The sequence below is a fragment of the Tripterygium wilfordii genome, chromosome 6 (genome assembly GCF_013401445.1).
Source record: "Tripterygium wilfordii isolate XIE 37 chromosome 6, ASM1340144v1, whole genome shotgun sequence".
In the NCBI taxonomy this organism is placed as follows: Eukaryota; Viridiplantae; Streptophyta; class Magnoliopsida; order Celastrales; family Celastraceae; genus Tripterygium; species Tripterygium wilfordii.
This window is the reverse complement of record NC_052237.1, coordinates 12,522,432-12,544,423: the sequence shown is the minus strand read 5'-3', so window position 1 is coordinate 12,544,423 and position 21,992 is coordinate 12,522,432. Positions and strand designations below refer to the sequence as shown.

The following is a 21,992-nucleotide window of genomic DNA, read 5'->3' as shown; positions in this document are numbered from 1 at the left end:
TCAAATGTGGGAAAATTCAATAACTTCTGTTTAATACAAGACTAATTGACACTACATCAATGTTCTCATCTATGTAGATGCCAAATCAGTTTTCACCAAGTGATTTACAAGAGGAAAATATGTATTTACAACATCAAGCTTCCACTTTTACTTCAAATCCATGCAAAATTCAAGACTAAATTGTAAATCAGATTTAATTTGCACCATATTTATCCAAGCAACAGAAGGAAATCAACCATGTACGATAGTTCACACAGTCAATATTTACTACCAATCATCATCCAAGTCCAAACTTGGTTTTGTAATTGTCTATGTTGCTATGTTTCCTAAAATTCCTATATCCCATGTGATAGGACGTCTCGAATCTTCAAGTTCCATGTCAATCACAGCAAGCAGCCATCAGAAGAGGCATCATCCACCCATGATGTGTTGTTCACTTGTTCTACAACAGACCAAAAGGACTAACGCTCTCTGGAACTTCAACATTACCCATCAACTGCTCAATTCCTACATTCAGTAATCAAAGAGAAAAAAAAAACTAAAAGTTTTTAAATAAGAACACTAGTATTCAAATATCTTGCGCTGTTGCACATATTTTTGAGCCAACTGACTCTCTCTCTCTCTCTCACTGTGCATGAATGCATATTAAGTAGATGCATATTAGGGATGAGGAATAATGCTTGGGCAATCACACTACGGATATAAAGTAGATGCATCCTAATTATTGAATATTGAAGTTCTAGATATTCATCCCAGTACCTATCTCAGGACTTTGGAAGAACATGTGTTCTGCAATCAGCATAGAGTTCTCATGGTACTCAGCGTCTTCTGGTTTTGTTGTCTTCTCTTTAATGGACTCATCCAACTCTTTCTCCACTTCTGATTCTCCATGGTTTGGTGCTAATATTGATTGCTTTCTTTTGGAACGAGCTCTCCTATTCTGGAACCAATTATAGACATTTGTTTCGGTAATTTGGCCATGCTGTAACAGTTCAGCAGTTATCTCTTTGATCTTTTGCTTGCTAGGAGTTCCATGGCATCGATCATACACACTCTCAAGAAACTGAAGTTGCATTGGCTTTGGGGTCCAGCGCTGCCTGGATGGGATCCTCGGCCCACTCCCCATCAGTGGATCGGGGTATATGTTACCAACCCTCATTCCTAGCAAGAAACAACTATACTTTAAGATAGAAGCACAAATGGCATACATACCCATAAAGTACAAGTCATCCGGAGTCTTTATCCTCTCTAATATCAAGAAGTACCTAAAAAGAATGATACAAATTTTCCAGTACGTCCGAACTTCACAATTCAATAGTGTGACTCACTGGTATTAGAAAAGCTCCATGTCCAGAAATTAAAACAAGATCTGAGAACATAGCTAAGTGACGAAAAACTGCAGATCATCCATCGTATCTGAAAACCCACAAAACGGCTGTCAACTCTGAATTGTTTCAATTCATGTGCATATGTTTACCTCACACGACTTCCGTACCACTAACTCTTAGCAGAATGACAGGTTTTGATATCTAAGGTGAACAACTGATGTTGAGCATAAGCTCTTAGTCTCTTACTAGAAACCAATAATAGAATCCCATTGGATGTTGAGCATAAGCTCAATGAAGTGATCAACTGTCAGAAAAAGGAGACAGTTGCTATCGTGGTTGACTTTTCCCACTTGGGGACTTGTTAGAGTAGACGAGAATGTCTGATACTCTCCACTTCTTTAGCTTTTCCCTTCCATCTATCTGTTATCTTACCTAGATTGTGAGTTAACACTAGAAACTCTAATCCAACTTAGCAGTACCAACATGGTAAATCACCACTTTAACTCCTTCACTATCCTCAGGCCTAATTAATAATAATCCTCAATTCAGCTGTGTGAATGTATGAACACTGATGCCAATTATGAGAAAAGGAGGCATAAAAAAGCAATCAATACAATGATCATAAGAAACTTGGGTCTTGGAAACATAGAATATATACCACAGAATCTAAAAGAATCTTGATTTGATACATCAACACACAAAATCAATCCTCTAAATTCCGAATTGGGCAAAAAACACATAAATCTATAGAAACCTAAATAGCTTCAATACGTAATTACTCCAGAACCCATATGATATCCTTAAAAAGATTAATTATCATTAATTACCACCACCACTCTAGAAGTACAAACACACAATAATCCAACAAAACCAGTTCAGATAGAGACCAACATTCAATCAACAGCCACAAGAAAAAAGAAAGGCACAAATCCAACAACCATAAGTAACAGAGGAAAACTAAATTCATAAAGACAGAGAGAGGGAGAGAATGACCACCAACAATATCCTGTTGGGCAGAGTAGGCTTTATGCATCTCAACAAGATGTTCACAAATGGTTGCATACACAGATATCTGTTTTCTCAAAAGCTCCATTTGTTCATCAGTCATCACTTTCACAGACAACCCATGTTGATTCTGCACCTCCATTTGAACTAGTAACTGTTCTTGATGCTTACTAGTACCATTGGACACCATATCTTCAACGGCCGCCGCCTCCTCCTCCTTTGTCTATACACGACACTATCTTTAAGGAAACATGAATCATTATAAAACTTCCCAAAGGAAAGAGCCAACAAAAGCGGCTGATACACGCGCTAATTAAGGTGGTCTTCGCGGGTTCTCAATATTCTCCAGATTTTTTTCCTTTTTTTGTGTAAATAATATTCATAACTCTCGAGATTCATACAGTGATGTCTAGAGTCTAGACGACTGAATCGGGCCGGGTCGCAGGCCACAACAACACCATGCACATCTCAACAAATACTGATTGGGACTCACTGGCCCATTGGACTTCCACGACCCATTTAACCAAACAATGGGCTTCAGCTTCCTTTATAATTCATTAATGGGATAAATATCAGGGAAGCCCCTGAACTATCAAAAAAAGGTCATTTGAACCCTAAATCTTTTTTTCGTATCAAATCAACCCTTCAACTTCAAGAATCGGTTCACGTTAGCCCTCGGACCACTTTTCCGTCATAAAAGAGATGACGTGGCTGTTAACTAATGATGTGTATTTTTTAATTTTGTAATGATATTCCACGTGGCAATGTCGTCTTGATCTGTTTGACCTGAGCCCCTTGCGTCCCACCCCCTCATTTTCATCACCTGCAATCTCAATCTTGAACTCACTCATTGGGGGAGAGCAACTTTGGCCAACAGATAAATCATTATGATTAAGGCAAGAAACAAACCCATCTCTTCAATAATCTCGCCCCCAACATCTCTCCAAGTGCCATCAACAGAACAACACATAACCATAGCCATGCCGTAGCGACTGGAATCAAAAATAGCTTCATACAGGAACTTGAAGTCATTGAATGCTTTAACTTCTCTGCCTTCCCATCTCCTAAAAATCGCACCAAAACTTTAACAGGAGCCAAGTTTGAACCAAGAAAAGTACATGCTAAAACCCCTCCCAGCTATTTCATCAAACAGTTGATGTTCATGTTCAGATTTTACCCACAAATGCGAATATTAGATCCCAAAAAATTAAAACTTGAGTTTCGCTACACAGAGAGAAGCAAGATCCAAACCTGGGATTCTTGGATCTAGAAACGAATTTGTCGGATCTACGAAACCCAACCAGTCGTCTACGAGATTCATCAAGATCGAATCTTGACTCTCATCTTCCGATCTCCAAAAGTAGAAATCCTCAATTGAGCCACGAACGAAATCAGAACAAAAGTCGAACTGAGCAGTGGAGACTGGGTTGGCGTAGAAGGGATTATTGGGAAGGTTTGGGAGGAAATCGGAGCCGGATATTGAATCGGCGATGTTTTTTCATCTATTTAGTTTTTCTTTTATTTTTTTAACCATGTCACATTTTACATTTATTTTATATTAAAGCCAAGTCAGAAAATAATGTACACATCAGCAGTTTTTAACGGTAGAGAGACGGAAGGGTTGACGTGAACCATTATTTGAAGTTGAGGGGCTCGTTTGACACGAAAAAAAACATAAGGGCTTAAGTGGCCTTTTTTTGGTAGTTCAGGGGCTTCTTTGATACTTATCCCTTGATTAATTGTGGTAAAATATGAGATTTTACTTTCCATGTTGAACGATTTTTATTAATTTTGATGGTTATCAAATCTTCAGAAATTATCAATTTTGATAATCCAGATCTTGTCATTTATGTAATTAATCAGAAGGAGATCAGATTTTCTCCACTCATTTGTGAGAGATATTTTATTTTAAAAAATATTTGCTTCCAAAATTACTGAGAAGCTCCATGATTCTATCTTCTAGGAGTGGGGATGTATAGAAATGATGACCAATCGTTTGTGTTATTCTTGGGAACTTTTGATATTTCAGGGGAAATCAAACGATATATTTTTTAAATATCATAATTATTCTTTTAAATAAAACATAGAAACACAACTTTTGTGTCGCTCTTGACATCTATAGTGGTGCGGATCTATGGATGTATTTTTTTAATCGAGTATGATATCATAAAAATTTGTATTTTGAACATCCTACATATGCCTAAACTCAGGTCGTTAAACCTGGGCGTACATAAATTTTTCACTTGACAATATGGTAAATTGAGTCAAAATTCAACACATACCCACAATGATATTGTTTTCAATGAGAATCAAACTCAATAGTTTCTAAATACACACGGGTTTGGGCAGAGAGGTGCTTAGTTATTATTGTGGCTTTTACTTAAATTTTACACCTTTGAAGTTAATTTTTACTAAAAAAACCACCTCCAAACTCAACTCAATTTTGAGTCAAACACAAAAATCTAAAACCAATATTATTTTAGGATAATAAAAAAACAGAAAATAATCTACCAAACCTACTGAATAAAATATTAAAGCAGTGTTAGAGAGAGTAATTGAGAGACTGAAGAAGCACAAAAGAAAACACAAAGCGTGGATAAGTTATAACTCATCTCGCATCCAGTACCATTAGGATCATTTCACAAGGATCGCTGACGTGCCACTAAAATTTCCAAATCCCGCCCAAACCCCTAAACCCAAATTGTCATTTCGTGCGCAATTGAATTTCAATTTACTCTCTAACTAAATATCTCCGCCTTGTCGACCCTCAACACTTCACACGCTCTCCCCATTTGTCTCTCTTTCTCAAGACCTAAACCTAGCTCTTCTTCGAAGGTAGATTTTCTCCGGTTTTGATCGATTTTGGTTGATATTCGATGTCTGCAGGTTGTTTTGTTCGATTTGTGGTGTGTTTTTCGCTCATATGGCTTTGAAATTGCAGTATTCTTCATGAAAGGAGGTAAATCAAAGACGGAGACTAAGAACACCAAGTGAGTATATGCCATTTCTCGCCTCGTCTTTTACTCAATTTCTTCTACTTAATGGCCTTTTGAGGTCATGAGCAGTGGATCATGGATTTCTAGATCTTAGATCTGGATAATTCTTCCGAGAATTCGCTCTGGCTCTAAATACTATTATTGATGCTATTCGCTTGTTTGTTTCGTGATAGGCTTGCCGTGAATAAGAAAGGCAAAGCTGGAGCGAAATCGGGAAAAGCAGCCAAGGATCCTAACATGCCTAAGAGGCCTGCAAGCGCGTTCTTCGTTTTCATGTAATTATCAACTTCATCTGTTTCGATCTGTAAATTAATTGTTGTTGCAACATGTGCTCGGAGGCCTCGTGAGTAGAATTATATTCGTATTATAATTTGCTATGATCTGTGGTTTTCCTCTGCTCATGTTATTTCGATTGTTGCAGGGAGGAATTCCGAGAGACGTTCAAGAAGGATCATCCTAAAAACAAATCCGTTGCCGTTGTAAGTATTTAGTCTTTTGGATGTATCCAAGACAGACGGCATTTGCTGATTTTCGTAATAGTATAGCCCCTTAAATCACTTTTGTTGGTATTGTTCAGGTCGGCAAGGCTGGTGGTGACAAGTGGAAGTCATTGAGCGAAGCTGTAAGTAATCCGTTGTGTGGGAGTCCGATTATTGTGTTGTAGTTGATTTTTCTTATCGATTGTCGTTTTGATATTTTAGGAGAAAGCCCCTTATGTGGCCAAAGCGGTAAAGAGGAAAGCAGAGTATGAGAAGAACATGAAAGCCTACAACAAGAGACAGGTTATTACAAATTTTACTCACTAAATTATTAGCTTGCTTGATTATGTGTAATTCATTGTTGATATTGGTTCTCTCTTAAATTGTTGTATCCAGGCTGAAGGTACAAAGGAGGAGGAAGAAGTGGAATCTGAAAAGTCTATGTCTGAGGTGAATGACGAGGATGATGAGGAAGAGGGCAGTGAGGAGGTACGTTGGAATGATACTGTGTGACTTTTTGATAAAGCTCTTGTTAATGTTGTGACATTAGACTGAGCATCTCGTGTTTGATGCAGGAGGACGATGATGAGTAGTAATGTGCTCTCTGGGGAAATAGCATAGTGCCATAGTCATTTAGGCTGTGTGTTACAATGTTCCAACATCTCTTGTTTATGTTTTGATATTTTTATGTTTTATCTTTTGCTCTATGCTCCAAGTCATTGTCTTATTAGAACGTAATAGCTGTGGAAGGAAAATATTGCCCACCATATGTACTCTTTATCAAACCCTAATGATTTAGTGAAGTTCTTGATTTGTAGAGAATCTCTTTGCTTTTATTGTAGTGTCTTTTGAATACATTTTTGTGCACTTATTTTGATGATGTTTGTGTATGTGTTTGGATTGCAATCTTCACTACTTGTTGGTAGTGTATGAGAGAGTTGACATGGTTTTGATTATTATTGGTATTGTTGGTGCTTTTTCCGTGCTTCCTATCCTCGACGTTTGTCATTCTCTTGTGAGAGAGATCTGTATATGATTGTTGGATGGAATGTTTTGATCTTGATCTGATGGGTTTGTTATTATGTTCTTCTCTGCTGTTACTTGATTGTAATATCTTTTTGTATGATGCGTTCGTTGACTAAGAAGTTTAATTGATGATGGTCTCCTCCAAACTTTTTATATAATGGTGCCATATCATATTTACTTCTACCATTGTATGACTATCTTAAACGAAAGTGTATACTGTTTTGCATCTGATACAAACGACTTTCTATTTACTTTGTTCGATTTTCGTTTGACCATATAAATTTGTTGGTAGGGTCTTTAAATGATTTTTGGCTTGCGTGTAATCCCTTCGAAATGCTCCTGGTAAGTGAGTGGAATTATGCAAGTAAATGTTATCCTATTTTTTGAATATTTCACGACATAGTTTTTGGGTGTCCTTAATATCAAAAGTTAGTCTGATTCGTATAAGTAGGCTGATTAATACTATTCTGCTGTTTGTCCTTCTGCTAATCAGCAGCTGTGTTTGTTCCATTGAAATCTTTTTCTAAACTTATATGTTGGATATTTGTTCCCATGCTTAAGAGTAGCGATGTTCTTGTCAACAAATCTCATTTCCGTTGGCATACTTATATTCTGCCACTGAAGTCCATGAAAAACCCCATTATTAACCAAACAAATTGATCAAATTAAGGACATTTTCATTTTTTTACACGATGGAGGACACTTTTTTTGTGTCTTAACATTTTTGAGGGGACACATAGACCGGCTGGCGCCATGGTTCATTTTGTGGAAGCCTTTATGCCTGAGTATGCCGGAGCTCAAGTTGCGCAGACTAATCCAAGGTTCAGGCGACTCATGACATGATCAAATGGCGCCCTCTTGTTCAAGGCATGGTTAAGCTGAATGTGGCTGGAGCGCGAGGCAAACGTTATTGGTGTGGGGGCTGTTTTGCCTGACCACAATGGGTGGGTTCAAGCGGCTTTATCTGAGAGGATAGCTGGTTCTTTTGGTCCTCAGATTGCTGAATCTCTTGCCATCTTGAAGGGTCTTCAATTGTCCGTATCCTCTGGCTTTCTTAATATCATTGTTGAATCGGATGCTAAGAGTATTGTGGATGCTATTGCTTCTGACGGCTATGCTTTTGTCTCTTTTTGGACATATTGTAGATGACATCAAAGCTCTTGCCCAGTCTTGTGAGTCAGTATCCTTCCGGTTTGCTCGTCGTACCTGCAATAGTGTGGCACATAATCTTGCTAAAAAGTCTGCTAGCTTTCATTGTCCGATGTATTGATCTGGGGAATGCCCTGGCTTTTTATTAAGCTCTGTCATGACTGATATTGTATCTCATTCTATTGAGTAATCAAGTCTTTCTGTTTCCCATCAAAAAAAAAAAAACTAAAGCCAACAGAAGTTTAGGGGGAAAGCCAACCCAAGTTCAGGGGGGGAAAAAGTAGATGATGAAAAGGGTACCAACATAACAGAAACAAAACCCAGTGGTGATCAAGAGTTTTAAGACTGTTTCAGAGTTGCCTGTTGTGATTTCATTTATGTTTTGCAAGAGAAGTAACGGGTGCAAGGATGAGTTTGCCAAACAAATGGAACCATGCACATCTTTTTTAAGGTTAACAACAACCAGGTAAAATGATATTTTCTTATAAAAGCATGTATGAGGAAGAGGGAGAAACAGAGAGGAAGATGTATATAGACGAAGCGATAAGCATTATAATCTATCTAATGCAAATATATTGTCCTATAAAATATCTTCTAGCATTGTTGGAAAGACAAGGATCCAAAGCTAGTGTGGGTTTCGTGGTCGGCTTTGATGTGACAACTAATATTATCATTTAAAAAACTTGTTCGGATTTTCATAACAAAATCAACCAATATTTTTAAGTACCACGTAAAATCCATTAGAGATGATTACTGAACTTAAGATGTTATCATACTAAATTATTCCATATGAGGGGCTGGACCCGTATTTTGTGGAAATAGAAGTGTGGGCCTCATGGGCCCGTTACCCTTAAGCAATCGTGAGTCGGCAGCACCAAAAGCCCATAAGGTCCATAACCAAGATTTGAATGACGTTTCGCTTATGTCCTCAACTGCGCATGAGCCCAAGTAACCCAACCCAACCCAACAACTACATAGAAATTAGAAAGTTAGAAACAATTATTAAAAATTAATAATTTTAACGCCCGAGAGAGAGAAAAGAGAAGCGAGAAGGAACGTAATGGGTCGTGTCGAGGAGGTCCCAGCAACAACAATGGCGACGAAGAAGAGAAAGAAGGGACGTCCTTCTCTTTTAGATATTCAAAAGCGTACTCTCAGACAACAGCAGCATCAACAACTACTGCAACGGAGCCCTAATTCGAAAAACCCTAATGTCTCTTTCGATTCGATTGAGAGTAGGAACCGCCGATCCATCCGCCGAACCCCCAATCCAGATGGGAATTCCTCGGCACTGGAGTTTATTGGATGCGAAGATGATGGAGATGAGCGGAAAGAGAAGAAGCAGAAGCCGTTGATGGGATTGAACTTGCAGAATCATAATCGAATTCACGGTGCCTATGGGTCGAATTCAGACATGGATGGCGAGAATCTCGAGGAGGATCATAAGAGGCAAAGGATCGGCGATGGTAGTCTCGGATCTGATGTAATGGTGATCACCATTTTTTTTCACCTTCGCCTCAAATTGATAAACAATTTTCTTGAACCGAAAGCTTTGACTCTTTCTTTTTTTTTTGCAAAATTAAAGGCAATGATTTTATTTTGGTGATTTTGAGATTATTATTTCTTTGTATGTTTTAATGGGTTTAAGGTTTGAATGTTCATGGGGATTCGCGCGTGTTTTGAAATTTATGGTGGGGTTTGTTTGGATCTGGGGATTTGAGTGGATGTGGTTGACTCGGACAGTTTTCTTTGAGGGACGTCAATTCTTTATTTATTAATTTACTTTTTTGAAATCTGGGTGTTGTTTGGTTTCTGTTTTTTTTTTCTTCTGTATGTCCTAATTTAAAAGATTATTTGGAATTAATCTTTGGAAAAATAATAGACTCTCGGACAATCGTGTCTGGAGTGAAAACCTAAACTTTGTCTCATACCAGTTTTGTGATTTTCGCCTGTACTTCCATCTGCTTTTACTATAATATTCTCTTTTCTTTCTACCATAAATTCAATAGTTTCTTTTCTTCTTCTTCTTTTTGTCTTTTTTGGGTTGTATGGGTGATTTTTTCACCTCATAATGACTATGTTCTTGCAGGGTGGAAGGGTTTGGAAAGCGACAGATACTCTTCATGGTATCACTTATCAATCAAATTCAGTTTCATGAAAAGTAATTGCTGGGTATTTTTAAAGTTTTTGCTTTGTTTTGATAATGTCATTTGCATGTGTACAGGCTCACCTGTGGAGTCTGGCCCCACTACACCTTTGCCAGACAAAAAGTTGTTGGTGTTCATTCTTGACAGGCTTCAGAAGTGGGTGTCGTGTTGCTTATGAGGTTCACTTTGTTGCGACTATTTTTTTAGGTTGTGTTTGATCGGTTTGTTTTAATCTGCTTGTAGGAAAGACACTTATGGGGTGTTCTGTGAGCCAGTTGATCCAGAGGAGGTCTGCTCTTTTTTTTTTGTTTATCCTGTTAATCTTTACTATAAATGAATAAACTTTCTCACTTCGATGAGGAATTGACTTTTGGAACAGCTTCCGGATTACCATGACATTGTTGATCACCCGATGGATTTTTCTACTGTGAGGAAAAAACTAGATGGGGGAGCTTATTCCTACTTGGAACAATTTGAGGTTGGTTTTGCAATATGTGTATTGCTATTTTGGGTGTATTTAACCAATTTATGGCGCTGGAATTCATGTCTTATTTGCACCACTGGCGCAGGCAACATGAAAAGTCTCCTTGTTCTTGTGGTGATGCAGTTTTGTTTAAAGAATCAATGCAAGTTATCTAGTGGTTCTATTATTTATCCTGAGCAACCATTTACTAAGATTTAGGCCCTACTGGCATTACTTAAGTGATAGATAATGCAGAAGCTGGGGGACACTTGGTTGGCGTCTTTGTCCATTTTTAGTTTTAGATGTAGAAGAGTTTAAAATATCTTAGACAGATTCTTTTTTGCCGTTCTGAGTAGTGAGTGGTGGTCTTTAAGAATTGTATTGTAAATTGCCCCCCTTTAATTAACTGATTGAGGACATCCTTTTTGCTTTAAAGGTACTATCTCTGTGTTGTTCTATTAACCAGCTATCTCTGGGATTCTTACTGTATTAATCCCAGATTGCTTGATTGCAGCCATGTTGATGCACTTGTGGTCATGTTCACTGCAACTTACTTAGATGCTTGGCATTTGCAGTTATTGTTATTGTGGTATCTAAAAATGTTCTTGGTTTGTGGTACTGCTGCTTCTGTAGCATACATACATTTTTTAGTACTGGGACACTGCTAAAAACATGGCATTGATTTATGCAGAAAGACATTTGCCTGATCTGTTCCAATGCAATGGAGTACAATGCACCAGATACCATTTACTTTCGACAGGTTTGGCCTAGTTTTTGACAAGAAAGCGTTGTTTCCATAGTGAGGTTTGTGTTAATGTCCTGTTGAGTGTTGTGATTATTGTTCCAGGCACGATCCATCCAGGAGTTGGCTAAGAAAGACTTTGAAAATTTGAGACAAGATAGTGATGATGGGGAACCGCAGCCCAAAGTTGTCAGGAGGGGTAGGCCTCCAGGCAAGGGCCTGAAAAAGTCACTTGAAAGATCTCTCTTTGACCGTGTTGGCCCAGACTTTTCTTCAGATGCAACTCTTGCTTCGGGAGGAGATATTACCAGCTGGTCTAATGGTTATAATCTAAGAAAATCTACTGTATCTAAGTCCCAGCCTGCTGATGCATCAGTCTGGGCCTCTCATGGATCTCACAGTGGTGAAAACCATACTACTGGGTCATCTGAATTGGAGAAGGAATTCCCAGGTGGGGGATTTTGTTTACTCTGATCATCGCTGTTACCTTTATTTTAGTTCTCTAGTTTTGCCCAACTAATATTATTCTGTTGGCTTTCAGCTTCTGTTGTGAGGGCTGTGATGAAGTATGGGAAGAAACATTTTGCCGTGGATGAGAATAAGCGTGACACCTATAAGCAGCCAGTGGCTTCTGAGCCATCTGTTTGGACTACCTTTGAAGGAGAACTGGATCAACTAGTGCCTGTATGTACCCTTAAGAACTTTGTTGTGCTTATCCTCTTCTTTTTATTTCTCCAGAATGGGAAGCTTAAATGTTTGATGATAGAAGAAAATTGTCGGTTACTCTGACTCTATCTCTGTTATCAACTAGACCTTTTTTGAATATGGGTTATCAACTAGATGCTAGTATTATAAGGCACTTTTTAGGTGGAAGTTCTTCTCATTATTGCCTTTTGTACTAATTATACATCTTTCAGTCATGGTTAACTTTTTTTTTATTTTATTCCCTCTAACATATCAGGTAGGTGTAGGTTTGGAGCATGGTTATGCCAGAAGTCTAGCTCGATTTGCGGCGGGTCTTGGGCCTGTTGTATGGAAAGTTGCCTCAAAAAAAATTGAGAGGCTTTTGCCTTTCGAACTTGGGTGGGTAGGAGAGGACAAGGCAGATGAATGCTTGGCCTTTTTATCTTCGGAGAAGCAAAATTCTTTGGACAACTGTGTACGGGATGACCATGTTGGTGGACTTCCACCATCTTGTGGCGCTAACTCTATTGTTGCAAGTAGATTCTTTCCGCAGACTCATCGAGACATGACAAAAGGCGTGGCAGGACCAAGTTCCCAAGGCGAGTTAAATTCATTGGATGGTGGCCTTAATGGAATACAACATGTAGGTGCTTTCCAGATTCAACAAAAGCCCGTGATTCATTCCAATAATGGCTATAATCATTTATCTGCAACGGGGACACTAAGAACTGGAACACCAACAGAACAATCCAGTTTTGAGGCCGCAGCAGTGGCTTCTCGTTCAACGTCTGGTAACGATTTGGCTTCGAGCAAAGCCAATTTGACTGGTAGTTCTCGTGAATTATACTCTGGAAACTCATCGCCGGCAGGCTCTGGCTTTGCGTTACAAACAGTACCACATGCAGCAGCTCGTAGGTCTTCGTGGCAGGGATTGCCACCGTTTGGTAAGCAGGATGCCCCTCCATTTCTGGCTGACCTAAATGCCGGGTTTCTGGCACCAGGTTCACCTGGTACAAATGTTCCGATTGGTTCACCACAGCAGCCAGATTTAGCGTTGCAGCTATGATAACATGGCTGTTCATTTTTTCTTATAAGTTGACATGGTTGATTCTCACGTTGAAAATTGGTCATGGAGACTGTAGCAATGGAAAGCGTAGGGCAATTCTCACTGTACAGATCAATACATCATTTTTCTTTCCTTTGGAGGTTCAAAACCGAAAAATATCTCTCTCAAATTTGTATTCTTTAGATTGAGAGATCCTGAATTTTTCATTGGAATTGTAGAGAACAATGGCATAGTGTTTGTAGCACATTCTTATCTTCTTGCTGGTACAGTTGCAGAGTTTAAGGAGAGATTTATAATACTTCATAGGCCAAAATATGGCTTGCAATTATTAATAATCAGAAAGAAAAAAAAAAACACCCTATTTACATCACTTCACAGGTGGAGATACTATTTCACTATAATGCCTCCACTGGCACTGACCTTGCAATTATTAATAATCAGAAGAAGAAAAAAAAACCCTATCTACATCACTTATTTGGTGGAGGCATTATAGTTAAATAGTATCTCCATTGGTGAAGTTTTGTCCTTTCTAGTTTAAAATAGGATAATGCTTAGTACCCCTAAAAAGTGATCCTTAAATGTGAAGTAGATCTTATAAGTGTTTTTTTAATCGATGATTAATTTAATATCATATAGATTTAGAGGACTTTTGGGATCATATTTTAGGGATATTTAACATTATTCTTTAAAATATTATGAACAAAGCAACTCCTTTCCTTTCCTTCTTAACTCAACACTTAAGAAGATTCTAAACAATGTTGATAAAGTAGTATTCCGATGTTAAATCTCCTAGCCATCTTGAATATTCACCTTTGCCAAGCCATCTTAAGCCCATTCGAAGTTTGATTCCCAAACCATGCTTGTGTCAACAACTTCAACCTTTCATCTCTCACTTCACAAAACTTGTGAGCCCACCCTTTGGGCTCTATGGGCTCAAACCCCAAGCCCGGAGTCCGGTCCTTTGAGTTGGGGTTTGAGGCTTTTCTCCAATCCACCACATAAGCAGAGACCCTCCTCCTGAACTTGGACTTGAATTCAGGCCATGTTTGGTACTTGTAATGGTTCACCAAACCAACCTCCATCCTCACCTGCTTGCTCCTGTAATTCTCCTTTAACCCAAAATGATGTATCACATTAAGCAACGAATGATCAATTGCATCCAACAACACAATCGATTTGTGCCTGTTCTCCTCCTGTCTACGACATGTATACCCTTGTGTGACCCCTTCAACCGGATGTTGTTTCTGATCAGAAGGCCCAAATTCGTTACAACTAAACGAGACTTGCCCGATCCGATGATGATGATGCCGCTGCTTCGATGATGATGATTTTGCGGTATCTGGTAACAAGGACTTGAGCATTTGATCCGATGGGTGCTCTGAATTATTCCAATTTGGAGCAAAAATGAATTCGTCAACATCCGTATACATCATCCAAGTACAGGAATCATTAACGTATACAGCCCCATGAGAGAAACCAGCTTCTTGCGTCTTGGGCCAAATCCATAACAGTGTTTCCATGGCATAACCCTCTTGATTAAGATCCTTCACCACCGTCTGCAAGTCATCGTCGCTGTCGTTATCGTACAATATGAACCGATCCACGCCAATTTTTGAATGGTAAGTAACCCATTCCCTTAAGAACTTGGCCGCGTTGTACACCATTGTACATGCGCACAATAAGGACTTTCGCCTTGGGAGTGCTATTGTGGACGGGGGAGTGTAGTACGCAACAGAGGGGACCACCAGGTTTTCTCCAGAAATTTCGAGGGAGACTTTGATTTGGAGTCTCTCATCATCCCCGCCAGAATCGACCTCCGTTAAGTTCGGGTGCGGACACCGGAACACCTCTTGCGTGGAGCTCGTGACGGCCGTTTTCACGCCGTTATTGCCGAACACGCACTTGAAATCGCTTGGAGACCTGTTGATACCTTGACGGTTATTCACGCCCTTCACGAATAACACGACGTCGTCTTCGGTCGAAAACGACTCGTATGCCATGAACCTCCACTTGATCATTATCGGCGCCGCCTCCGAAGACTTTTCCTTCTCCGGAGATCTCGTCAACAACACCGGCTGCAAGAACATCTTCCGGCGGCGGGCGCTCTCCGGAAACCAGCACTTGAACGTCGTCTGGTTCGTAGACGGTAAGACCCCGGCGAAAATCGCCTTGGAAGTCGCGTTATTCGCGTAAAGACACCAGAGTCTCTCACCCGAATTTACTACACTCCCAGGCGACACGATCATCAGAACCTCCCAATCCGGCAACAAAACCGAAACCGACTCGACGGAGCTATCCCTGACCGTTGACCCGCCACTATTTAATCGACCGGTGAGCTCCTCCACATTCTCCGTGATGGCGTGGCTGGAAGGATACGTGATCTTAGGTCGGATTGGCGGGAAATTTAGGTCGGCCTGGTAGTAAACATCGCGTGATGAGCCATAGAAGGATATGGAAAGGAAGGCGAAGAGCGAGAGGAAGGCGCAGAAACAGACCTTTGAATTGGCTCTGCGACGCATCGTTTCAACAATAACGACGAAATTGCCCTTGGCAAGGGCTGATGGAAAAGAGAGGTTTCTTTGGAGTTGCCATGGACGAGGATTCATGGAATCTCTCTCACTCTCTCAGCGTCACAGGCTTTAGGGTTTAGTTGTGTTTTGTATGGAGGCGTTTCCGTTTATGAGAAGGAAAAGGAACGTCGACGGTGAGAGGCTGCATGGAAGTTTAGGGTGCTACGGGCAAGGATCCGATTTGATGAGGGAATCGTGTTTATTTCCATAAAACGTTTTAATGGGATTTTAAAATACAAATTCCAAAAAGATTTCCAATTAACGTCAATTTTGTGGATATCTAAAAGACAATGTTTCGTTATCTGAGGACTATTAAAGGTCACATAACAAGGACACGTCACTATAATTATTGAATATTAAAATTTTGACTATTTTGGGGTTTTTTTGTAAAAATAAAATTATTTTGGAAATTGGATTTAATTTAGATTTTGTAAAATTTGTATTATCCATTCGTATAATTTTTTGAACTCAAATGGGATCAATCAATTGAAAGAAATCAATATAAAATATTATTTATGGCAGATTTCTTTTTTTAATAGAGAAGGATATTATATAAGTTTTTCCATTTGGACATCTGATATGTCCTTCAAGACGGCAGAGTAAGTTAGGTCAAAACCCAGCGCGTTGATATAAGTATATTACTCTTAGTGAAAATCGAACTCAAGATCTTACGAATCCATACTTCCCGGTAAAATTCACCAATTAAATTATCACCTAAGTAGTTTGATTATATATCTTTTATTCCATATCATAGGACATGCCACCATCCCTTTATGTGGATTAAAGCCTTTGTTATTTTGTTCGACATATATTGTAGTATTAGATTATTCTTCAGACAAGGTAACATTAGCTCCAAACCAATCCACCCCGCTGAGCAGGCTGGTCTTCCTTGGAGTATTATTTATGCTAACATGAAGGCTATGACAAAGAACCATTATTTGCCCCAAAAAAGAATTCATATGATGATTTGACATTATTAATTAAATAGAATTAAAACTAATTTTATTCCTGTTTACGACAAGGAATACGCTTGGCACGTTGTTGCCATGCATGTTTATTTTCCTTGAATTTGGTCCCCCTCCCCTAATAGACACCAAACCAAAAATAAGCTATTATTGATGATACTCCTCTATATATATATATATATATATATATATATGTATCTCTGCATTTCAATTGATTATAAACGCGACCTTAACAAGGTTTTATGGTGAAAATTGACTATGATGTGCCATATATAGCTAGCTATTATCCCTGACAATTCACTAGCAAATTAAACTTATTATAATTAGTTTTAATTATAACAAAGAAAACTAATTACATGGAAACGATTAAATGAAATTGTAGGAAGACAACAGTAAAATCAGCAACAATTTTACAGCGCAAATTAAATATCATTGGACCCTTCATTATGTCTTCCAAATTGTAATATTGCGTCCCTTATTTTGTGTGCCAAGATTATTTTCCTTAATACCGCCCCCCTCAAGCTAGTGGGGGAATTAATGAACATGAACTCCTAGTTTGGTTTGAGGGAAGGTGAATGTTCGCTTGGGTAAATTAAGGTTTAGTGCAAATGTCCGCTTTGATTCGATGAAGAGAGGTGTCCTGTGATGAATACCCATGCGCCTTTTTCACAAATAAAATGGTAGTGTAGCTCAATATATTTAGAGCAAATTAACATGAAACGTTAGATTGAAAGACACATGTGAAGAATATCAATATTATCACAAAACAGTTTAGGATGTTCACGAAGAGTGATAACAAAACTTGGAGCAGGAAAATCAACCAGGTGATCTATGTATTTGTGGAAGTCATGGACCTGTATTTGAACTAGAACAAGCAACCGTAGGTTGCTTATTCTTTATTGGAACACCAAGACATATAATACGCACACAAAAATTAGTAGTGGTTCTTCTTGTAATTGGACAACTTACCCAATTTGCATCACTTAAACCATATATAGAGAGAGCTCTTCGAACAAGATAGCTAAATCCAAAAAGTTAAAAGTAGTCAGCCAAAATTCAAATACCCAAGTATTTGCCTTGCTTTAGTCTTCAAATGAATTAAGGTGGGAGCATTAAAAATTGACATACACCATTCACAGCATGTATAATGTAAGGTCACGTGGACGTCAAATATTGCAAATTGAGCATCAACAATATCTCGATATACAATTGGATCAATTGGTCAATTCATATATGAGGTGGATGGTTTGTCTTTTAGAACCACTTGTGTAAATATTGGAAGAAGTTTCAAACATCTTTTTGCGAGTGAGGATGTATTGAATTTCCTTTGTTTGAGATAGATACACTCCTAAGTTGAGTCGGTCAATATTTCCAAATTGCCGGAGATATTTGGTAGCTTCCTTTTTAGAGTCCACTTGATTCGAAATTCACATAAAAAGACAATTGTCACGCACTATTCATACTCAAACCGAAATGGACAGTAGGAGAAAATATGATGAACATTATTTGTATCTATTTTTTATTAAGCACATCCTATTCTAATATGTTTTTAAAGGGTTAATGAGGTGTACTTACTAAAATACAAATACGTTCATCGAAAATATAGCTCAAAAAGTCATTTCTTCAAAAATGTCTATATCAACTCAATTCATTATTTCGCCCCACTCCGAAAGAAGGTGCGGCCCAGCCCATTAATGTCCGAAAGGTGGCTGATCTGATTGACCATTCTTCAAGATCTTGGAAGGAAAACCTGATTGTTAGCCTATTTTAGCCCTCAAGTGCTGAGGCTTTTTTTGATATCTGAAGAGCAACGACACACTGCGTCTATCGGTAAGCCCCCCCTTCTTCGTACTAAAAACACTCTTCTCCTGCTCACCATATAGCTACTATGTTTCGGTGTAGAAGGTTATGCCCAAGGAATCTCTGTGTCTATACACTGACTAGAAAACCTGGTAATAGGTCTCTATTTCACACTTTCGTTTCGCGAACATTTGATTCTCGCACATATGTAGTAATCGAGGGTAGCAAAACCTTCAGTTCTTCGAGCTTCACAATGGGTTCTAATTTGATTTCCCGGACTTCCCCTTCATCAGAAAACCCCAATTTTATCAAAAGCCTAAGTTGTGCTGTAAGGCATAGTTTTGTTAGGAGGAGTTACTGTGCTGGGAAGAACGGTCCTGGTGGGTCTAACGAGTGGACTGATGAGATAGAGTATTTGGATGAATCAGGCGGCGTGATTTACACTGGTAAGGGCATAAGGTCGGTTGAACCAGGGCTCGATGACCATGTGATGGTGGGTGGGGTAAAGAAGCCATTTGTGAATGCCTCTGCGGTTGCGAAGATTGTTGAGCTTGTGAAGCGGTGGAAATGGGGGCCTGAGTTGGAAAGCCAGCTAGACAAACTTCAATTTGTTCCAAACATGACCCACATCATTCAGTCTTTGAAAGTTGTTGGTGATAGTGATGCATCGTTGAGTCTATTTCGATGGGCAAAGAGACAGTCTTGGTATTCACTGAACAATGACTGTTATATCATCTTGTTTGATTTGTTAAATCAGAATAGAGATTTTGATGGGATTCAGAAGTTATTTGATGAAATGGTTCAAGATTCGAGTGAAAGTGGCATTTCGTCATTGAATGCACATAATCGGGTAATTCAGTATCTGGCTAAAGCTGAGAAATTGGAAGTGTCATTTTGTTGTTTCAAAAAGGTTCTTAATTCCGGTGGTAAAGTTGATACACAAACATATAATGCACTCATAACATTTTTTTTAACTAAAGGTCTGCCGTACAAAGCGTTTGAGGTATATGAGAGCATGGAAGCGGCTCAATGTTCATTTGATGGGTCTACATACGAGATGATGATTCCAGGCTTGGCGAAATCAGGCCGTCTTGATTCGGCTTTTAAGCTCTTCCAAGAGATGAAGGCAAGGAACTTTCAACCAAGCTTCAATGTTTTTGCTTCACTTGTAGATTCCATGGGGAAATCTGGGAGACTGGAAACATCAATGAAGGTGTACATGGAAATGCAAGGATATGGGTTGAGGCCATCTGCGTCCATGTATGTTTCTCTAATTGATTCGTATACAAAGGCTGGGAAATTAGATACCGCTCTAAGGCTTTGGGATGAGATGAAGAAAGCAAGGTTCAGGCCTAACTTTGGCTTGTACACAATGATTATCGAGTCCCATGCAAAATCAGGGAAGCTTGAGATTGCAATGTCTATCTTTAAAGATATGGAGAAGGCGGGATTTCTACCGACGCCATCCACATATTCTTCTCTCTTGGAAATGCATGCCAGCTCTGGGCAAGTAGATTCTGCCATGAAGTTGTATAATTCAATGACCAATGCAGGTATGAGACCAGGTTTAAGTACGTGTACTGCTCTTTTGACTCTTCTGGCTAATAAGAAGCTTGTTGATGTGGCTGCTAAAATTTTGCTTGAAATGATGGCCTTGGGATTTTCGGTTGATGTGAGTGCAAGTGATGTTCTCATGATTTATATCAAGGATGGTTCTGTTGATCTTGCTTTGAGATGGTTACGTTTCATGGGTTCATCAGGCATTAGAACAAATAATTTTATTATTAGGCAGTTGTTTGAGTCATGCATGAGAAATGGTCTATATGAGGCTGCCAAGCCTCTCCTTGAGACCTATGTGAACTCTGGTGTGAAAGTGGATCTCATACTTTACACATCAATTCTGGCCCATCTTGTTCGATGCCAGGAAGAGCAGAATGAGAGGCATTTGATGTCAATACTCGGCGCTACAAAACATAAGGCACATTCTTTCATGTGTGGCCTCTTCACTGGCCCAGAACAGAGAAAACAGCCAGTCCTATCCTTTGTTCGAGAGTTCTTTCAGAGTGTTGATTATGAGTTGGAAGAAGGGGCTGCAAGGTACTTTGTTAATGTTCTCCTCAATTATCTTGTTTTGATGGGGCAGATAAATCGGGCCCGTTGTGTTTGGAAAGTCGCCTATGAGAATAAGCTTTTCCCAAAGGCGATAGTTTTCGATCAGCACATTGCTTGGTCCCTTGATGTTCGCAACTTGTCAGTGGGAGCCGCTCTGATTGCAGTTGTGCACACTCTCCATAGGTTCCGAAAGCGCATGTTGTACTATGGTGTTGTGCCAAGACGCGTTAAATTGGTCACAGGACCTACTCTTAAGATTGTGGTTGCTCAGATGTTGAGCTCGGTGGAGTCTCCATTCGAAGTCAGTAAGGTGGTTCTAAGGGCTCCTGGAGATTCTGTCATGGAGTGGTTTAAGAAACCAATCGTTCAGCAGTTTCTTCTGAATGAAATTCCATCGAGGGCTGACATTCTCATGCACAAGCTGAACACAATCTTTCCTAGTTCTGCACCTGAAATTAGGTCTCTGTCCCCTCCCAAACCACTCATTGCAGGAAAGATGCCATAAACAGGATCCATTTTGCGGTTATCGCCGCCTGTAAACTGAAAATGTGGTTTTTTCCTGCTATAAAACGGTAATTCTTTGTAATGTCCATATTCTTTAATTCCAAACTGAGAATGTGTGGAAATAGCACGATGACATAGGTGTGCTTATCTGTGCAGTGAAGAGAATTGCTCAGTTGAAGATTGAAGCCCTTGGTGTCTCGTGAAAAACATATCAGAATACTTTTATCTGAAGACCTTCAGGGTTTTTCAGGTAGCATCAATAACCTCTACTACCTCCCATATGTAACTTGGAAGCTCAACAGGGAGTTAAGAAGGGCAAGAAAAGCATTGATAGCTGCGGTCACAGCTGTTAGAATTTCCAACTTTTATTAAGATTTTGTGCATAATGATAATCTACATGTTCTTTTTCCTGTTACTTGATTCATTTATTATTTGGATACGATAAATGAATTCCTACACTAATTGTTAGACTAGTTTACGCCTTTCTTCCCGATTAAGCTGAGAAGAATGTAGCACTGAATTGGTCTTGTTTGTTGCTTGAATTTTTAGCATTTATTTTCATTTCAGTTTTTGCTCTTTGCTGTTTCCATTCTGCAATTTTAACTCCAATCACATGCGTCCTGGCTACAATTTTCCCGCGATCAGACAAGTGAACCGTTTTTCTTTCCTTGGAACATATATTTCCGTCTACTCACATTATTTAAGACATATTTTTTCGAAGGTGCCAAATGGCGTGTTGTACACATATATTGGGTTACATGCAGAGTTGGGTGCTCCTAATATTCTTCCTTGCCTCGTAATTTGTTTTAGTTGGCTGTTATTTTGAAGATATTTACATCTTATTTTCTGCACTTGTGATGGGAGTTGTTGTAAGGCATTTTCTGTCATGGTTTTGGGTTTGGGTACTTGTGGAGAGTTTTGTTTTGCCAGTTCAGTTGTTGATGGTTCATATCACC

At 39.1% G+C, this 21,992-nt stretch overlaps 6 protein-coding genes across 8 annotated transcripts; 4 read left to right on the top strand and 2 right to left on the bottom strand.

The window, feature by feature from the left end:
• Nucleotides 1-168: 168 nt before the first annotated feature.
• On the bottom strand, nucleotides 169-2,717 carry LOC120000554 (WUSCHEL-related homeobox 8-like). 2 transcript variants are annotated; one of them, XM_038848678.1, is made up of 3 exons: nucleotides 2,322-2,717; nucleotides 760-1,161; nucleotides 169-507 (listed from the first exon to the last, which is right to left on the bottom strand). In XM_038848678.1, the coding sequence occupies exons 1-3, from the start codon at nucleotides 2,521-2,523 to the stop codon at nucleotides 443-445; spliced, it is 669 nt and encodes a 222-aa protein (XP_038704606.1). In that variant the 5' UTR covers nucleotides 2,524-2,717; the 3' UTR covers nucleotides 169-442. The 2 variants fall into 2 exon arrangements, with proteins under 2 accessions (XP_038704606.1, XP_038704607.1); XM_038848679.1 differs by having other exon boundaries at nucleotides 2,325-2,706.
• Nucleotides 2,718-5,049: 2,332 nt separating this feature from the next.
• On the top strand, nucleotides 5,050-6,663 carry LOC120000932 (high mobility group B protein 2-like). The gene is made up of 8 exons (XM_038849099.1): nucleotides 5,050-5,168; nucleotides 5,275-5,323; nucleotides 5,503-5,604; nucleotides 5,751-5,808; nucleotides 5,907-5,951; nucleotides 6,031-6,111; nucleotides 6,205-6,297; nucleotides 6,384-6,663. The coding sequence occupies exons 2-8, from the start codon at nucleotides 5,283-5,285 to the stop codon at nucleotides 6,399-6,401; spliced, it is 438 nt and encodes a 145-aa protein (XP_038705027.1). The 5' UTR covers nucleotides 5,050-5,168; nucleotides 5,275-5,282; the 3' UTR covers nucleotides 6,402-6,663.
• A 1,053-nt stretch (nucleotides 6,664-7,716) lies between these two features.
• Nucleotides 7,717-8,104, top strand: LOC120000762. Its single transcript, XM_038848878.1, has 2 exons — nucleotides 7,717-7,918; nucleotides 7,980-8,104. Exons 1-2 carry the CDS (start codon nucleotides 7,717-7,719, stop codon nucleotides 8,102-8,104), a joined length of 327 nt encoding a protein of 108 aa, XP_038704806.1.
• A 907-nt stretch (nucleotides 8,105-9,011) lies between these two features.
• Nucleotides 9,012-13,353, top strand: LOC120000988. Of its 2 annotated transcripts, none has more exons than XM_038849188.1 (9): nucleotides 9,012-9,466; nucleotides 10,073-10,109; nucleotides 10,208-10,286; nucleotides 10,374-10,419; nucleotides 10,510-10,608; nucleotides 11,285-11,353; nucleotides 11,441-11,786; nucleotides 11,877-12,019; nucleotides 12,297-13,353. In XM_038849188.1, exons 1-9 carry the CDS (start codon nucleotides 9,044-9,046, stop codon nucleotides 13,083-13,085), a joined length of 2,031 nt encoding a protein of 676 aa, XP_038705116.1. In that variant the 5' UTR covers nucleotides 9,012-9,043; the 3' UTR covers nucleotides 13,086-13,353. The 2 variants fall into 2 exon arrangements, with proteins under 2 accessions (XP_038705116.1, XP_038705115.1); XM_038849187.1 differs by having other exon boundaries at nucleotides 9,012-9,472.
• Nucleotides 13,354-13,798: 445 nt separating this feature from the next.
• LOC119999763 (glycosyltransferase family 92 protein RCOM_0530710-like) lies at nucleotides 13,799-15,887 on the bottom strand. Its single transcript, XM_038847503.1, has 2 exons — nucleotides 15,581-15,887; nucleotides 13,799-15,499 (listed from the first exon to the last, which is right to left on the bottom strand). Exons 1-2 carry the CDS (start codon nucleotides 15,689-15,691, stop codon nucleotides 13,892-13,894), a joined length of 1,719 nt encoding a protein of 572 aa, XP_038703431.1. The 5' UTR covers nucleotides 15,692-15,887; the 3' UTR covers nucleotides 13,799-13,891.
• A 2,482-nt stretch (nucleotides 15,888-18,369) lies between these two features.
• Nucleotides 18,370-21,556, top strand: LOC119999345 (pentatricopeptide repeat-containing protein At1g79490, mitochondrial). Its single transcript, XM_038846850.1, has 2 exons — nucleotides 18,370-21,104; nucleotides 21,193-21,556. Exon 1 carries the CDS (start codon nucleotides 18,509-18,511, stop codon nucleotides 21,035-21,037), a length of 2,529 nt encoding a protein of 842 aa, XP_038702778.1. The 5' UTR covers nucleotides 18,370-18,508; the 3' UTR covers nucleotides 21,038-21,104; nucleotides 21,193-21,556.
• Nucleotides 21,557-21,992: the final 436 nt, after the last annotated feature.

Bases quoted from the DNA above. Each gene is read 5' to 3' on its own strand.
- LOC120000554 (XM_038848678.1), bottom strand. From the start codon at position 2,523: ATGGTGTCCAATGGTACTAGTAAGCATCAAGAACAGTTACTAGTTCAA. The intron at 1,162-2,321 runs GTCATTCTCTCC...GTTTCTTGCTAG, and splicing joins CCAACAGGATATTGTTGGTG to GAATGAGGGTTGGTAACATA. The intron at 508-759 runs GTACTGGGATGA...TACTGAATGTAG, and splicing joins CTTCCAAAGTCCTGAGATAG to GAATTGAGCAGTTGATGGGT.
- LOC120000932 (XM_038849099.1), top strand. From the start codon at position 5,283: ATGAAAGGAGGTAAATCAAAGACGGAGACTAAGAACACCAA. The intron at 5,324-5,502 runs GTGAGTATATGC...GTTTCGTGATAG, and splicing joins ACGGAGACTAAGAACACCAA to GCTTGCCGTGAATAAGAAAG. The intron at 5,809-5,906 runs GTAAGTATTTAG...GGTATTGTTCAG, and splicing joins AAAACAAATCCGTTGCCGTT to GTCGGCAAGGCTGGTGGTGA.
- LOC120000762 (XM_038848878.1), top strand. From the start codon at position 7,717: ATGTGGCTGGAGCGCGAGGCAAACGTTATTGGTGTGGGGGCTGTTTTG. The intron at 7,919-7,979 runs GTATTGTGGATG...GACATATTGTAG, and splicing joins TGTTGAATCGGATGCTAAGA to ATGACATCAAAGCTCTTGCC.
- LOC120000988 (XM_038849187.1), top strand. From the start codon at position 9,044: ATGGGTCGTGTCGAGGAGGTCCCAGCAACAACAATGGCGACGAAGAAG. The intron at 10,110-10,207 runs GTATCACTTATC...GCATGTGTACAG, and splicing joins AGCGACAGATACTCTTCATG to GCTCACCTGTGGAGTCTGGC. The intron at 10,420-10,509 runs GTCTGCTCTTTT...CTTTTGGAACAG, and splicing joins AGCCAGTTGATCCAGAGGAG to CTTCCGGATTACCATGACAT.
- LOC119999763 (XM_038847503.1), bottom strand. From the start codon at position 15,691: ATGAATCCTCGTCCATGGCAACTCCAAAGAAACCTCTCTTTTCCATCA. The intron at 15,500-15,580 runs GTCTGTTTCTGC...GTTTACTACCAG, and splicing joins GTCGCAGAGCCAATTCAAAG to GCCGACCTAAATTTCCCGCC.
- LOC119999345 (XM_038846850.1), top strand. From the start codon at position 18,509: ATGTTTCGGTGTAGAAGGTTATGCCCAAGGAATCTCTGTGTCTATACA.